This window comes from Manacus candei, unplaced genomic scaffold (genome assembly GCF_025592945.1).
Source record: "Manacus candei isolate 608988 ecotype Guabito, Panama unplaced genomic scaffold, ASM2559294v1 h1tg000011l, whole genome shotgun sequence".
In the NCBI taxonomy this organism is placed as follows: Eukaryota; Metazoa; Chordata; class Aves; order Passeriformes; family Pipridae; genus Manacus; species Manacus candei.
The window spans coordinates 19,139,634-19,157,073 of NW_026138059.1; the positions used below are offsets into that span (position 1 = coordinate 19,139,634).

General features: G+C 39.0%; 1 protein-coding gene across 2 annotated transcripts in view; it reads right to left on the reverse strand.

Moving 5' to 3' along the window:
* LMBRD1 (LMBR1 domain containing 1) overlaps window positions 1–16,814 on the reverse strand; it is an 84,011-nt gene extending 67,197 nt beyond the window's left edge. For both annotated transcript variants that reach the window (XR_007902811.1, XM_051777728.1), the window contains exons 1-5: window positions 16,672–16,814; window positions 16,011–16,187; window positions 8,311–8,371; window positions 1,237–1,334; window positions 178–245 (exon numbers count right to left, since the gene is read on the reverse strand). Coding sequence is in view for 1 of the 2 variants with exons in the window: in XM_051777728.1 (XP_051633688.1) it covers window positions 178–245; window positions 1,237–1,334; window positions 8,311–8,371; window positions 16,011–16,187; window positions 16,672–16,731 (464 nt within the window). In the remaining variant the exon portion in view is untranslated. The remainder of the gene's footprint in view (window positions 1–177; window positions 246–1,236; window positions 1,335–8,310; window positions 8,372–16,010; window positions 16,188–16,671) is intronic.
* Window positions 16,815–17,440: the final 626 nt, after the last annotated feature.

Sequence of the window (17,440 nt, forward strand, 5' to 3'; positions counted from 1 at the left end):
TCCACTTAAACTCTTTCTTTTCAGGTCCCAGTTCTCAGGATATTTAAACACTATTAGTGATTAAGCTACATGGTTCATTATACAGACTGAGTGCATCACAATCTTCCTCTTAGAAGCACACAACAGAACTTTGCTAAATAAATCGTGCATAGAACAGTGTTCAATACAAATACTTACCCAATTAAGAGAAGAACTGCACAAACTGTGATGAATCCCAGAGTGTATTTGAGTGCAGTTTTAACCTGCTGTGTATTAAAGAGAAAGTTAATATATTGACATAAAATAAATCCAAAGGGATTTGTCCAAACTATGAAAAAAAAGTATACTTAGCATAACAGGTATTCAAGGAAAAAAAAATCTCCATAAAAACCATGAGTAATTTTAGATATAAGTGAAAAGTACACATTCTTGAAGAGTCTCATAACTTGAGAACTATGAACAATGACATGGAATTATGCTTCCATCATAACCTATGCACTTAAGCAACTGTGGCCAGAAGCCAGACTACATTTGTTCAGTACAGTCTAAAAGAAAATACTTGATACTTTATATTATGGCTATGATTAGAAGTCTTCTCATGTTAAGGTTACAACTGAGTGGAAGGGAAAACAATCACGATCAATGACTGAAAGATTCTTCAGAAAAGTATTTTCATTTGAGAAGTTGGCACTTTACTGGCATGCATTTACTGTATACCCCGGAAAGTCAAGCATTTCAAAAACCTTCAGTGCATTACAAATATAACCAAGTGGTTATAGTTTCAGTTAAATTACTACTGCCTACTTCAAGAAAAAATGCAAACACTTCGGTAGAAAGACACTAAATTTGAGTACTTATCTCGCAATCAGTATAATTTTCCTGTCCTCTTCTTTAAAACCTGTCCATATATGTTTCCTATCCTAAAGAAAGGCTCACATAAGAAGCTTTAACTTCCTGTATATGAAATTTGGCTCAAGAGATTTTCTAGAAAGTTTAAAGAATTCATGCAAATACAGATGTTAATTACTTATCTCACTAAAGTTTCATTTCATGCAAGACTACACTGCTTAGAGTAGACAATGCCAAACTAAGTCTTACTAAGAGCTGCTCCAGTATTTTTAAGAAACTGTTACAACAGACTTAGAAATGGTATTAACACTGTAGTACGTAAGTTAGACAATCATTCTTGCTTTCATTTTTTTTGGTTGTATTCACTTGTCTTTCCACTGCTCGGTGCATTTGCTAGAGTAAACTTACCAAGCATGTGTTGCCATCATCATCTTCCTTCTCCTCATAATAGAAATAGACAAAGGGAATCCACAGAAAGACGCAGAACAGTATGATCGAGTACAAAGCTAGAAAATAAAATTTAATTAAGTGAAGAGACAAAGTTACATTGGCACTTCATTTACTGCATAGTAATTCAAAGAAAGAATAAAATATTAGTTTCCTCTCATTCTGTTATTAATTTCAAGCACTGAAAAGTTAATGAAATTCACTGGCCAGCATATGAACTATTACTGTTTTGTGAACTCCTAAGGACTTGATAGAGTTAACCCTTTCAGACTAAAGATTTCAGATCCATCTTCAACAGTAATAAACAGACTAAAAGTAATAAACTCCTAGAATCCTAGAACATGCCGAGTTCCAAGGGACTCATCAGGATCATTGAGTTCAACTCCTGGCCCTCTGCAGGACACCCCAAAAATCACACCACATACAGAGGTGATATGCAGTACTAGCACACTGAGGAAGAGCTAGTGTAGAGGATAGTGAATGAAAGCAAGTTATGCCACCTAATAACAAGTTGTACACAGAAAAGATAGATTAAAAAAACCCACATTTAAAGCTATTTTGATTACTGGGCTCAATTTCAGGTGATGTTCTACTATTAATGTAAGTACATTATAGATTGAAGATGTGGTTCTGTCACTGATGACCTCAATTCCCAAAACAAAACAATCTGTAGCAATATAGTATCATCACTTCACATTCCTTTTTTAGGAACGACTTTTTAGAGGAAGGACTAATTGGAAGTTGCAACAGACATTTATCTGAGTAGCCACTAAACCAAAACAGTCCTACTGTCATATTACTTTGATGCACAGATGATCATAAAAGAAAGTTTAAACCAGCTAATTTAACAGACATGAAGACTTTCTCATATGTCTTCACAAATACTAACTGGCAAGTTTTGAAGACATTAGGACAGCTGGTCAAAATCAAATGGCTGATTAGAGAGTGATATGAAAAGGAAAGACCAATTTCAGATACAGAATTTCAAGTTTAAATCTGCAGCTCTCTGTATTATACATTACATATGTTATAGCACATCATTATTTAGCAAAACCTTTCAATACTTTTAAGTATCTTACATTATAAACACTACAGAAGTCCATTAAGAAACTAAAAACCATCAAGCAGTATGTTTCAGTCTTTGCACCCCACAAGAAAGGTATTCTGGAATAGTTTACCAAGCCCTCAAAATGTTACAAGTATCACACAACAAAGGCTGCTTGTGCAAGCACAAAAATCACACCATTGAAGGGCTAAGTAAAAACACCCAAGACCTGCAATCTTCGGCTATTTTTCATCTTTGCCTTATTTTGCACAACTAATTGGCACCTTTCCACCACTAATATATTCATTCCCAACCTAAGTTGGTGACCTCTTATCTTGGCTAGTGCACTCCTCATCATACTCATGTACTTCAAAGAAATCTACCTCAGCATTTTTACTTAAGGTGGTATAGGAGGTAAATCAAGTATTGCCACCTAGAACCTAAATATTAATCAGGATTTTCTTTCTAAAATTCATTACTTCAAAAAATATTTCAAAGTGTTAAAGGTACCTACTGTTTAGAGTGCTGATTTAGTATGGCATTGTAAGAAGAGGAACAAGTTCCCTACTTCATAAATTCTCATATTAGCCAAGAGTATAACGTTCTGGGCGCCTCAGTTCAGGAAGGACATTGAGGTGCTGGAGCAGGTCCAGAGAAATGCAACAAGGTTGGTGAAGGGACTTGAGCACAAGTCCTATGAGGAGAGACTGAGGGAGCTGGGGTTGTTCAGCCTGGAGAAGAGGAGGCTCTCTACATCACTCTCTACAACTCCCTGAAAGGAGGTTGCAGTCAGGTGGGGGTTGGTCTCTTCTCCCAGGCAACCAGCAGTAATACAAGAGGACAGAGTTTTAAGCTCTGCTAGGGGAAGTTTAGGTTGGATATTAGGAAGAAATTCTTTAGAGAGAGGGTAATCAGACATTGGAATGGGCTGCCCAGGGAGGTAATGGATTCACCGTCCCCGGAGGTTTTTAAGATGAGACTGGATGTGGCACTTAGTGCCATGGTCTAGTAACCACAGTGATGTTAGATCAAGGGTTGGACTTAATGATCTCGGAGGTCTTTTCTAACCCAGATGATTCTATGATTCAGGGTTCTACAACACCTTAAAAATTCAGTCTCTGAAATGTAGCCTTAGCACATTGTAGAGCAGTAGTCATACTCCTTCAATATTGTGAATGCTTTCAGAAACCAAGCCTCTAAAATCTAATTTTTTTAGACTAGGCTTAGACCACAATGCATCAGTAAATTAGGCAAGTTAAGTTACATGCACCATTAATGGGGAGAGTGGGTTGAATCAGTTGGATAGAGCACGGTGCTAATAATGTCGAGCTTGTGGGTTCAATCCCCATAAGGGCCATTCACTCAAGATCTGGACTTGATCTTTGTGGGTTCCTTCCAACTCTGAATATTCTGTGAATCAAAGATCAGAATAATCAGTCCACAGAGGTCACCACAAGCACAGAGACATCCTCAATTCCAAGTTATATGGCGTTGAATTCAGCATTCCTTACTCATAAGGTACACACATGCATGTTTCTTCCAAGAGGACAAAGGAAGGAACATAAATTCAAGCGACTATCTATAAACTGTGTGGGTAACTTTATTTACAGAGAATCATTAAGGTAACTCTGTTACCATAGTAATTTTATAGGACTGTAACAGAAAAAAGGTAACTTTGCATTTGCTTTTCCCAAGTAAAATAATTCCAAGACAGACCTTCTTGTTCATACATCATGTGAAATCATAGAACTGCCTGTGAGAATCTTTTAGTTAGAACTGAAAATTAAATTTGTAACTCCCGTAGTTAAAGAAGCAAAATATTGCTCTTGCTATTATACTACAAAGGTAACTTTAAAAAATGTGGCCAAGTTCCTGTCAACAAGACAGGAGACTGATCATCTGGGGTTTTAATTTTAATTTTCAGAATTCATGAAAAAGAAAAAGCAGCATCTTTCATCAGCTCATACAAGTTAGTTACCCAAGGGCAAGCCTTCAATTGCCTGTTGTTCTGCCCAGTAAAAGCACTGTTTATTCCCCGAAAGGCTAACCTTCAAACACCAAGGTCTTGCAGCAGCAAACAGCCAATCAACTGACAAGGTCAGTCAAGTGACAAAGATATTCCCTTCCCCCTAATTCCTCTGTGCCCTGACACACACTCTTGGCTTTCATTATCACATTTCTACGAACTTCAGCTTTAAATCAGGGACTGCTCTTTGCTCTAGTTCAGAGGTTCAGTTTCTTTTACAAAACATTTTTCTGGGTTCTATCAGAAGCTTGAAGCACTACCACTTGCAGGATGCTTTACTGCATAGCCAGTACAACAACAGGTCCTGCCACTCAGTCAAGTAACGTTACACAAGAATTCCTTGGTAAGGTTTGTCTGTTGTAAAGGTATTCCTCAGAGACAATTCTTATCTCAAGTAAAAATTATTCACTGTGCTGATCTGAACCATATCAATACAAAGACATCTGAACTATGAGAAAGTTAGACTCCATAGTAGTCTTCAAGTAATTATAGCAATGTTATTGAGTGTTTTGACTGAGTTTCCTTTTTTCTCCTAGCAGTATGAAGGGCAATTAAGAACACAAGGAACAACAAAGAATAGTGAAATATAGTAGGTGAAAGGAACCAAAATATTAAGAACTGGGAAGGTTTCAAGCAGACTATCCAAGACCAATATTCCCTCGAATCCCCTTGAGAGACTCCAGGAGCTTCAAGAATATTATGTGATCAGAAGTATCTTACATCAGACAAAACTTGGTTTTCCAGATATCATATATTAGTGCATTGCATAACATCAAAACTACTAAGTTGCTTAAAACAATTTGTTATATACTCTCTCACTTTTTCTTCTGAGAAGTCACAAGCTGCTTCAGAAAACAGAATCAATCTTTCTTCCCAAATCTATTATTTTTTCATCTCATAAAAAATTCTTCAAACAAGTTTTCATCCAAAGTGGAAGCAGAGATAGCTTGTTTTCTCAAGTGAAAGTTAAGAAACACAAAAAAGTAGTGAAATTAAAATCAGACACTTGTTTGAAGCAGGACAGTTAAAGCAGTTCACCAGTGTTTCAATGCCACGATAGACTTCCATTTTATGTTCTGGCACACTGCTTGTAGAAAGATCACACTTATTAGAAGAATGTTTCTATAGATGTAACTCCACAATATTTGCCAAGTACAGCTATGGGGATCTCTCACAGTACTTAGAATGGCTTCTCCTAGGACCAGACCATGAAAACAGTCACATTTGATTTGCACCTATGAATTCCTAGAAGCCCAAGACCTTGTGTCAATGGCTCAGTATCAAATGTTTGCAATAAGCAGACAAAATTCCATCCGAAAAATACCAAGAACCCTTTTGGATAAATTCTAACTTAAACTCAAGAACTTAAACCTAGGAACCACCATACACTAACTATTGCTGATTAGAGACAAAAAGAAATGGAAAATCTGAAGTCTAGCATAGACTTTGAAGCACATGGCAAGAGATCCCATGGAATTTAGCACCCAGCCCTTGCCACGCTATAGTCAGGAGACACTTAACACATGCAGGCCAAGAGATCTCAGTTTATCTCCCAGGAACCAATGGCATCCTTTCACCACTCACAAAACTTGACCAAAGGACACGGAATGCCAACATGACTCCAACAGTAGGATTTACTCACTCAAGAACATGGCTCCAGGTTACTGTCAATTGTTTCAACCCAATTCCTTGTGATACAAAGCAAACTGTGTTGGACTGTTTCCAATTATAACACTTTCTGAAAAGAGTTCTCCTTCCAAACAAATTAACATGCTTTTTTTAGAGCATCTGACAACCATGTATCATTCCTCAATCACTTAAGTACTGTCAGACATGTTCTGTTACAGTTGAGTTTAGGACAATTAACACACTAAGCCACTACGGCTTCAAAGCAATCAGTAGACTGGTTTCTTACGAAAAGCTTTTAGGCTACTGAAATCCCACCTCAAAGTATCGTTATTTCAAGCTTCACTCTGAAAATACCTTGTTTATCATTCTACCACTACAAACTCATTCTACTTTTGTACCAGTCTAGCCAAGAAACCAGGTGGGTATGAAAGACAGAACATTTTTTTGTGGGGGCTAACAACTAAGGAAAAAGTAGAAAGCTCTTCTGCATTTAGTTACAGCTTTATCAGTAAAATGCAATACAAGTAACAAAGTAATCCTTAATATTCTAAAACATCAGTTAAACCACAGCCTCCAAATTCTTGTAAAAATCAGAAGTGACTTGAATTGAAGGGCAGTGACCGAAGTGCACCAATTATTGATACTATATGTTGCCAGTATAACTGCAGGAGTCAAGTGGTATAGTAACATAGTTATCACTGCATTTTCATGAGACAAAAGAAAACACTGGAATTCATGTCCTTAAGTACAAAAGGATACTTCAGTTTTACTCATCCTGCTTGTTAAAAAGAGAAAAAAAACCAAAAACAAATACTTTCACAAGAAGATACAAGTAGAAAAAATTGAATAGTACTGCAAGACTGGAAAAATTGTTTAACTTAATCCTTCTCAGCTCTCCTTCTCACTATGCTGTGCAACAGCAGCAGGGAACTAAATTATGTAGGAGAGGCATTAAGTTGTGGTTTATATATTACTAATAGAGACTTCTGAAAATAAGTTACCTATTACTACTCACTTCAGTGTAGCTCTAGTTATAAAAATGTCTATCAGCTCCTCAAATTAAGATAACAACAGAAAAATGTTTTTAAAAACATCTTTAAATCTCTACCACCATCTGGAGGATGCTATGAAATAAAACATTCCTCCTACAGTATTTCAAGTAGACCTGTCCAGACAAATCAAAAACAAAAGCAGTTTTCCCAACTGAAGTTCTAATCTATTCCAAAGATTAGTTTGGGATTTACCAAGAGACTCAGACCAAAACATTCTGCAGAAATTCATCAGTCTCACTAATCCACTAATCTATAGAAAATTGTCCACAGAAGAGTTTCTGCTCCACATAAGAAGTTGTGAAATACTTGGGCTGTTAAATAACACCTAAAAAGAGTAGAAAGCAAATACAAAGCAATATCACTATTATATACTAAAGAATCTTTGTGGAAGATAACTAGTTTTTAGAAGTTCCTTTTTGAAAACAGAAGTGTCTTACTACTTTTGACTTTAGGTTTCACTCACCGTGAAACTGCACATTTTAGTTTCAGTCAGTATCACTGGGAGGCAATAAACATTGTATAACTTAACAAAAAGTCCAGTATTTAGAACCATTTCCTGATCTAAAAGAATATATTCAAAAGAGCCAACCTATAGTCTTCCAAGACTTCCAAACATCAAGTCTTAGGAAATGTTACCAAAAGCAGGCAACTACCTGCTTTGTATCATTGACTAAGGCAGGTATTTCACTCAAGCAGTGATATGCACTCTTCTACAGCTGCCCCTTACTACTCATTAATTCCATAAGGACAACTAAAAAACTGATCTACGACTATGCAGAGGTTTGGTGAACAATAAATTTTATTATTACATTTCATTTCAGTCCTTTTTTTTTTAACTTCAGTTCTGTTCAGGGATTATCACTCTTGAATCCACTCCTTTATGCTCCTTCACAGTAGCTGTTACTTTGAACACAGCAGTTGCTGAACCTGAACACTTAAAAGTGCCACACTCATGGTTGCCTGAACTTTATACATGGCAGGCAAGTTTCACACTGCTGCATATATTAAGCATCATGAAAGTTACAGCAAAACCATGTTTCCCTTAAGGGACCACTGAATATACACACAGGAAATATGTTAACCATAGATTATATAACAGAAGCCTTTTCATGGACTGGCCTTCAGTATATTTGCATTTTCAGGGGGCTCTTGAAGGTAAAAACATTCCCTGGAGGGCAGCAAGTACAAGACTAATGTTTAAGGGACAATCCAGTATGATCTCTAAAAACTTCATGCTTTCACTTAAAGGTCCTATTAACTGGAAAAAAAATTAAAATACTTACTGTAATATCCATAAAGTACAGTGTCTTCAATTTGTCTTGAAACATTAGCATCAGCCCAGATCTAGCAATAAAGGATAGAAGCATTTATCATCAAATGAAACAAAATAACACTACAAGACAATAACTCATTAAAGAACACATATACATAGATAGATATAAAAAAGCTATGTCTAAAAAAAAAATAGATGCTAGACTGCTAGCAACAGTGAAAATCACTGGGCAAACAGGAATGCAAACAGGAATAAGCATATGACAGCTTCATAAAGGGCAGATTTTAGACCTGAAAGAACACTGAGTAGTTTTGGCAGCTCCCATGTATGTTCTGCTAATTCCCACAGTATCTTTATAAGAGTCTCTTAAGACCATTGCAGAATGGTTTGGGTTGAAAGGGACCTTCAAAGATGATCTAGTCCATCCCTCCTGCCCACGGCCAAGAACACCTTTCACCAGGTCAAGTTGCTCAAAGCCCCATTCAACCCGATCTTGAACACTTCCAGTGATGGGGCATCCACAATCCCTCTGGGCAACCTGTTCTAGAGTCCCACCACTCTCACCACAAAAAATTTCTTCTTCATGTCCAATTTAAACCCACACTCTTTCAGTCTAAAACTGTTGGCTTTTGTTCTGTCTCTACAGGCTTTGGTCAAAAGTGTTTCTCCATCATTTTTATAACCTCTTTGTATATTGAAAGGCTGCAATAACATTTCTCCAGAGCCTTCTCTTCTCTAGGCTGAACAACCCAACTCTTTCAAACTGCCTTCATAGGGAAGGAGATCCAGACCATTTTTGTGGCCCTGTTCTAACAGCTTTCTTGTGCTGTGGGCCAAAGAGGTGGACACAGTACACACAATATTTCTATCACAGAATATCTTTGATTAAAACTTACATTTACAGATTAAACAGTACTTAGACATAAGAATAACAAATTACTTTTTATTATGCTCAGTTACAGCTCAGCAACTTCTGTTTTTCTAGTTATTCACCCAGTTTCATCTATCATCTCCCTTTTGAGAAGTATGAGACTTCACTTCTTTGTTTGAGCAAGACTTGAATTACATGAATATTCAATTTAGCAACTTAATTACTTTTGCTCTTGTTCATATAAGGGCTATCAGTGCTGCTGGGTTTGGAGTTGTAGGATCTATGTTACTCAGTCCTGGGGAATGGTTCAGAGTGTGAAAGCAATGAAAGTGAAAATACAAATCTATGTTGGAAACAGCAGTCAGCCAGACAGCTGACGTCAAGCTCTTGCACCCATTCCCTTTTTCTCCTCCTAGAGAGGAACTATTGGTTTAAGGAAGCTAAATGTCTTATAACAATGGCTGGCAGCCAAACTCAGGGATTGAAGGTCCAAAGGTCCAAAGGTCCAAACCTGCCAGTACAGCTTAAACATACCCAGAATTGTTTTAGTCTTGTGGGATTCAATCTATGTGTGGTCAATATCAAGACAGCAGTTACCCAGAAGCAAAACTCTTTAAAAGCAAGAGAACACACAGAAATAACTGAATTGGTGAAGAAAAACAAAAACATCCAGCCCTGCCAAAGCTCCTTTCAATTTCCATGCCCAGGCTTTTTCTAAACTGGTAAGAGCAAGCCCTTTCACTTGTAAAGATGCATGACTAGTAGAGAGAGATATGAAAGTGCAATTGAGTATACTCCTTAATGACTGCTACCACAAGACTTAAAGATGTTTGGCACTTGCTTTATTAGTTCTCTCAGTACTCATAAACTCCTATAGAATATGGGCTTGATAATATATCACGAATACTTGATTTTTCTATTATCTCAGAAAGTCAGCACCACCTTCCTTTTTGTTACTGTATTAAGACTTCCAGTAGGTCACTTTACATTAAGCTTTTAAAATTTACTGTCTGAACTAAATTAGATTGTCATCCAACTGGAATTTGAGTAGAAAAGTACACATGCATTTTGACATGTAATCAGCAAAAAGGAAGGATGAAAAATATTTTCACAGAAGGGGACAGAAGCAACACCTGAAGTGTCTGCCAGGTGCACAATAAGCTAAATCTTTGAAGACTGTCAGGCTCACGCCCGACAGCATTTCAACTAAGAAATTTCTAGGCATCTGCATTAAAATACACCACAAAAGAATCTGATTGTAATAAGTTAATACTACGTAACACTAAAGCATTTAAATTGCCTAATGTTAAAAATTAAGAGACTGCATTGCTTTAATTATGCCTAAGGGAAAAATCAAGCCTGAACTGGACAGTTTGCATTATTTGCTTCCAAGTAAGTATTGGAACAAGGTCTCTCCTGTAAATGATAGAGACATTCAAACGCACACCAACCAAGGTTAAGCAAGAAAAACAGCATTAAGACCTGATGTTTAAGTGGCACAGTCATTGTACAGGAAGAACTAGCTAGTAATGGAAATACCAACAGAGCTTAGCTGCCAAAGAACTGCTTCTCCCTCAACTACAGAAAAGCATTAACAACATTTATAACACAATAGAGATGTAGAACTTGAAAACACTGTAACTGCTCTTCATTTTATTTCTCAAATTAAGTTGCATACAGGACCAGATCAATGTTCTAGGAAACATACACTACACTACAATAGTGAGATGTTATCTTAAATAAACACGTCAAGATGCAAAGATGTGTGCATTTCACCATCATTTCGATCTGCCCCAATATAGAAACTTCACACTACTCTGCACAGAAAGAAACTGTAATGCAAGCCAATTTAATATTTATTATGTCAGCTTTCAGTCTGCTGAAGTCCCACATTTACATAAAGAGGCAAAAAACCTTATTCTGACAAATGCACACACCATCAGTAACTCAAAAGCAGTAAGCAGTTCATCTGAGCTGTTTCAAAAGCTAGTGACAGCAGCACTGTCTTGTCAGAAGCAAGAAACAGTGCTACCTAGTGAGTGTCAAGAGCTCTGACATTCTCAGCATCACCGGTGACATATCAAGCAGCTAGGTATATGAATTTACTGAACTAGCACACCCACAACTCAGCTGAGAACTCATCTGGACAGCCTGTAGATCTAGTCTGTTTTTCTTCTCCATCCATTACAATCTAAGCTTCCAATATATACAGCAAATACCTTAGAAGTACAATAGATTAGGAAGGTTAGAATTCATTACCGCCTTCAGCAACAGTTTAAGGTTGAAAATGTGACCACAAATTCTCTTAAGATCTGCAAAATTCAGGCACTCTGCACTGTTCTGCTGTATTTCATTCTGTTCCATGTAGTTTGGCAAGCATATAACACACCACCTTTAAAATACCCATACCAATGCATTGCATTGATAGATAAGGGAAGTCACAAATTGCAAGGGTATGCTAAATGAGTATGATTACCCATATTAAGCTATTATGCTTAAGTATTCCTTAACATAGGTCATGTTAAATGCACTTACAAGTGTAAAAAGTAAATATATTGGTAAAATGTTGCTGTGTAAGTAAAAGAGGTAGTTTAAGACACTTCCAGTTTACCTAAATGCTAAAACCAAAGCAAAGCTCCCTCAGAAGATTCATTTAGCAATTATATTCATATAAAATTAGTTATGAAGAACATTTGCTCCCCCAGTAATCATTGAGCTGAGTCTTTTCCAGAAACTGTGTCCAGTTAGTAACTCATGTTAATGTATTTCAACAGAACACTACTATTCCAACCATACAGATAACTTCCCCAAATGAAAGCAGTACAAGTTAATCTGACAGTTTTGACCTTCCCCACTTTTTAATGGGGGAACAGCCATGAATTTCATTCCTTTGTCCCCATTAAATGTGATATTTCTACTGTCACTGCTGGACCCTGCAAGAGTTTCATGAGTACCACATTACAGGTTACAGTATTTGTGATGTTTCATCAAATGTAGATGAAGCAGTCATTCTGCTGATTAGCCTCTCCAAACCTCAGTCAATAAAAGGAAGATACAGTATGAAAGACTGGAGAGTGGGTCATAGCATGGTTACATAATCAAGAAGTTTCATATCCAGGTCTCAGATCTTCCAGCCTGTTACCTCCAAAATGGGACAGTGCCAGAATTTTGACTGCCAGATGGAGAGTAACACACAGAAACATGCATATCTCAGGCACATCTGGCTACTGTAAATGTTTTGGCCAAGTATTATTACTTCAAAAGTAGTAATTCTTACTCAGGACAAGAAGCATGGTCTCAGACAATAATGATTTCTCAACTAGCACCTTTCTAAAAATAAAATCCCCTGACATTTCTAGTGGTTTGTATTCTGAACATCTACATAATGAGTTGCTCCCCCACCACCACCCTTGCAAGATGCAAAAAAACCTTTTTACAGACCATTCTATTAAGTATCTCCCACTAAACAGATGCTACTTCTTGAACCATTCAGAAGACAACTGGCTTTTAACAGCTCAGGCTGTTGTGATACATTCAGTCTAATCAGACAAAGAACATGCCACCAGCTTTTAACTTCATACAGCAGCAAGAATCCATACATTTCAAAGTGAAAACAACAGTGTGGTGATGGGAGTATCCTTGTTTCCTGCTGCAAGAATGCATCAGTTATATTTTAAATATTTGAAACCTGTAGGTCAGACCCAGAGGGCTTGGGTTCCAGCACCAATTTTAAGTCTTTAAGCTATGGTGAGGTTTTCTGTTCCTAAGTGCTTGTTAAAAATCAAACAAGCTTTCAGATCAAACAGATCAGATAAAAGTGGATGTATTTGAAGCCCATTGAAACAAACTGTAGCATTGTAAACGCAAACAGACAAAACCTTGAGCTCAAAGTGGGGCTGGTGAATATTACCATAACATCACTTACAAGGTAATACTCCGTTCTTTTACTAGTACTAAAATCAAAAGCCTTCTTTCCTACTTAAGCAGCACTATGAATCAAAGCAATCCCAGCCTCCAGGAAAGGTGTTGCAGTGACTTCTACTACACAGCGTGCAAAACTTTCTAATAACAAACCTGCTCAGTTCACTCACTAAAAAACCTTGAAGATAATATCTGGTAAGTCTCTCAAAATATGATGGGAGACACCATTATGTAACAAATGCTTCAAGCCACTTGTTCACAGTAAAGAATAGTTTGTCTTAATTAAAAGATGTATAAATAGTACCTTAACAGTCCTGTTGAAATGGACAAAACCTCAAGGTAAACAACCAAGGCAGACCAAGGTACAGCACATAGCCCTTGTCAAGGAAGTCACCACAGAACACATGATGGAAAAAGGCTACACAACACCTTAAAGTGAATTCCTCCAGAAAGCAGCATAATTTTCATAGCCTTCAGAAGGGTGCTCTGCTTGTGTAATGCAGTTCAGACCATCAAGCCAAGACATATACCCTCTTCATTTGTCACCGATCCCACACACAATGAGAACTCTGAACCATCAGACCATGCGTTCAATTTAACCTGTGCTATCAACATAATGTGCTTCTCCCTAAGTTTGCTACAAGCCTGTTCAAAGCAAAGCCTCAAGAATATCCACAAGTTGGTAGAAGGGCAAGATTCATTAAAAATTAACAGAAAGTCCACATATAGTACCTCTTCCTCCTAAGTTGAGCATCTTTGTCTTTCTCATCACTCTAACACTGACAGCAGAAATTACACTTGGGAGGCACAGAAAAAGACTACATAATGAAAAGAATTGTTGACCTAGAATCTTGGTAACTGCCACTACTCTTGCGGCATGAGCCCTGAAATCATCCAGTTGGAAGGTCTTTTGATGAAATAACTAATTTATCTACAGAGAATATTATTCACATTTGCTACTTGGATCTACCTCAAAAAGTCACTGAGAAGACTATAGTAAAGACTTAACTCCCTCTGGCCATCCACAGCAACAGAGGGCTCTTGCCAGAGTCATAAAGAGAGGGTCTTGAAGTGCTGGATTTGAAAGAATAGTCCAGAGAAAGTCCAGTCTCCTGGAAATATTCTGAACCCAATCAAGTCTGTCCTACTTGTGAAGCAGTAGCAGGAAAGAAGCATGTGTTACCCTAGACAGTGTTAAAAGCTTTAACAATTAATAAAGATCTAACAGTAAGATGTTGTCAGCCTCCTACCTCAAAGTTAATTCTAAACTGAAATTACCAAATCAGTAAAGTTGTGTTTACCTACAGGTTTGTATGTTCTGACTGATTTATTTCAACACCTGTGTTGGAAAAAATGCATTTATATCAAAAGATCTCATGTTACTGCTGCAAAGCTAGAAACTCAATTCAACTGAGACTTAAAAGACACAGAAGAATTCTTCTGCAAAGCACTATGGAGCAATTTTATTTCAACAGGCCATCAGAAGTATCTACAAATGTTAGGAATTAAGCAGGACCAAGAAGCTTCAGAAGCACAGGCAAAAAGATACTTTACAGAAGAATGCATACATTAGCAAAATAGGCCTCCTTCGCAACAGAACATTCTGCTTAGTCCCCATCAGATGTGCACTTTTCAGCTGGACCTAGTTACATCATGGTTATTACTCTAGATAGTCAGGTTCAATTTATTTCTTAATACTGAGTATCATTGAATTGCTGGAATCCTGACACGTGAAAGATCTCTTCTGTCTTCTATATCCACAAACTTTTAACAGTAACACTGAGTAATGCCTTCATTTATTCTATAATACCATAAAGCAATAGAGATGACAACATTCCCAATATGACTCAATTCTAAAGGCTTCTTATGACTTGCATTTATATAATCACCAGTAAGCTAGTTTTGAAGCATTATCACAGATCCAGAAAGACCTACATTTTCCTTTGTGAGTAGGGCTGAAAGGGAACACAGTTTTTGAGCTATAAGCATTTACCATTTTCCCACTCTATCATTTGTTTCAAGATCATAACCTTTACTATAGATCCAGGTAGGCTCCAAACCAAACTAAGTAGTTATTCAATATGTTATACCAATATGTTCCAGTCCAACCTCCTGGCACTTATAGTGTCCTCACAAAGACACTGTGCCTCTACCTTCAAGAACTCCCCTTGAAAATTAAAAATGCCAATACTTGAAGCATTGGGAAGAACCCCTACTTACAGCAATGCTTAGAGCAGATGACAACAATTACTCATCTCACTAAGAACTCATTTTGCACAGCAACCTCCTACAGTTTATAAATACAGTAGGTTCAGCTACGGCTCTATCAGCCAAGAGGAGATATTACTGTATTTCCCTCCCTAAAGGGTTTTCACAGCTTTCCCTCTTTCAAAAGGGTGCTTATTAATTCAGGTTTTAAATTATAGGTAGATTAACACAGTAAATCTTTATAAAGTCTTTATGTTTCCATACCAAATTTTTTGCTGGCAAATAAGACAAAAAATAACCTAAATTACAAATAGGCAATACAGTTTGGTTTTGATCAAAGGTGCAACAAATTTTATTCCACTATGTTCTGTTATAATGTACTAAAAATCCAACACTTAAGCAACTTGTTGATCTCTTCCAGATGGTACACTCACTCTTGCACAGCAGAAGGAATGAGCATTTGGAAAGGAGTAGAATATTTAAGATAAATAAAAAAATCTGAAAAAACTGAAATCTAGTTTAAATAACAGATCTCAGTGTTGTATGCACAGCACTAACACCCAGCTTCAAAAAAAACTCATCACTAAACAGTTTAGTGTTACTATGCAGGTATTAGCATTGATTTTAAATGCTTTGACAACCTAAGAACATCCTGTTGCAACACAAGTGCTTCTTCTGAAGAGGCAATTAACATTTTTACAAGTCCATACCTTAAATGTACCATTTTGGTTTTTCATATACGAAACCAAAAAGATGTCCACTGGTAGTAGTGCTGATGTGATAAGAGCAACGGCCAATGCAAATATTGCTGTTATGGTAGAAATTACTTCACTTTCCCGCCGACTCTGGTACTTGCGCACGTAAACCCAGCAGAAAATTAAAATGGCCTGAAATACACAGCAGAAAAGGCTTACGAGTTGTATAATAAGAATGTCAGCAAATAGGTACTGATGTTAGACCCTGTACTGACAACTAGCAGAGCATCAACACGCGTTTTACTCGAACACTGAACATCAGCGTCACATTCACCACACACAAAGTCACCCTTTTCCTTATCAACAGCGTGAGCAACATCAGCGCTCACGCACGGAACGGGCGAAAACACAAACAAGCAGCGCGGACTGCGCAGGCAGGAGGGCAAGGCACCCCCGCCCGCAGCCCCGGGCTCTGCGGTGCCCGCCGGCACCCCGGCCGAGGCACCCGCGGGAGCGCAGGGCAGCACCCGCTGCCGGGGCAAGCTGGGGGGCACTGCCGAGAGGATCCGGCGGGGAGTCCAGCTCTGGAACAGCGAGGGGCCGAGCGAAGAGGGGCGGCCGGCCCAGGAAGGGACGTATAGAGGGGCCGCCGCAGGGCAGGGGAGCCGCCTCTCACCAGCAGAGCCAGGCCGAAGAGGCACCATCCCGTCAGCAGGTCGGAGGCGGCCGCCGCCATCTTCGCTCCCGTCAGCAGCAGGGCGGCCGCCCCGGGGCGGTGCTTATGGAGGGGCGGGAATGGCGTCACCGCGGGACCGGCCCGACACCGGCCGTGACGTCAGGGGCTGCGGGCGTGACGTCACGTGCCCGCTCTCGCTGTGGTCAGGGAGGGCAGAGAGGCGGTATGGGGAAAGATGAAAAGTGCGCTGAGAGGTTTCGGGCACTTTTCAATCCCTTTGTTGTTGCTTCTCTCCGTAAAAGTACCTAAACATCTCCGTACGCCGCCTGCAGCCGCCCACAGGCGCCGCGCAGCTGTGGGGGCGGTGCCGCCGTGTCGGACCCGCGGATGTGGGAGATTCCCACGGGAAAGTGTGCCGGCAGCCCCGCACCCCGGTGCCTTTGCCTCGGGCTCACTTCACCACGATGGGGCGGCATCGTGGTCTGGCGGGAAGCCCCAGCTCGGGACGGCGTTCCCGATTTGAGGGCGGCCGTGGGTGTGGGGTTAGGAGGTGCTCTGGGGAGCTCGCGTCCCTGAGAGTGCATTTGGTGGCTCGGGGAGTGGGAGAGGCTCGCCTGAAAGGTGCTGGCGCCTTAGTTTCTTAGTTTCTTAGTATCATCGAGGTTGGAAGAGACCTTTAAGGTCATCAAGTCCAACCATCCATCCACTGTAACCCCTAAACCACTGAAGCACATCACCCAGCGCCAGATCCAGATGCCTCTTTAACACC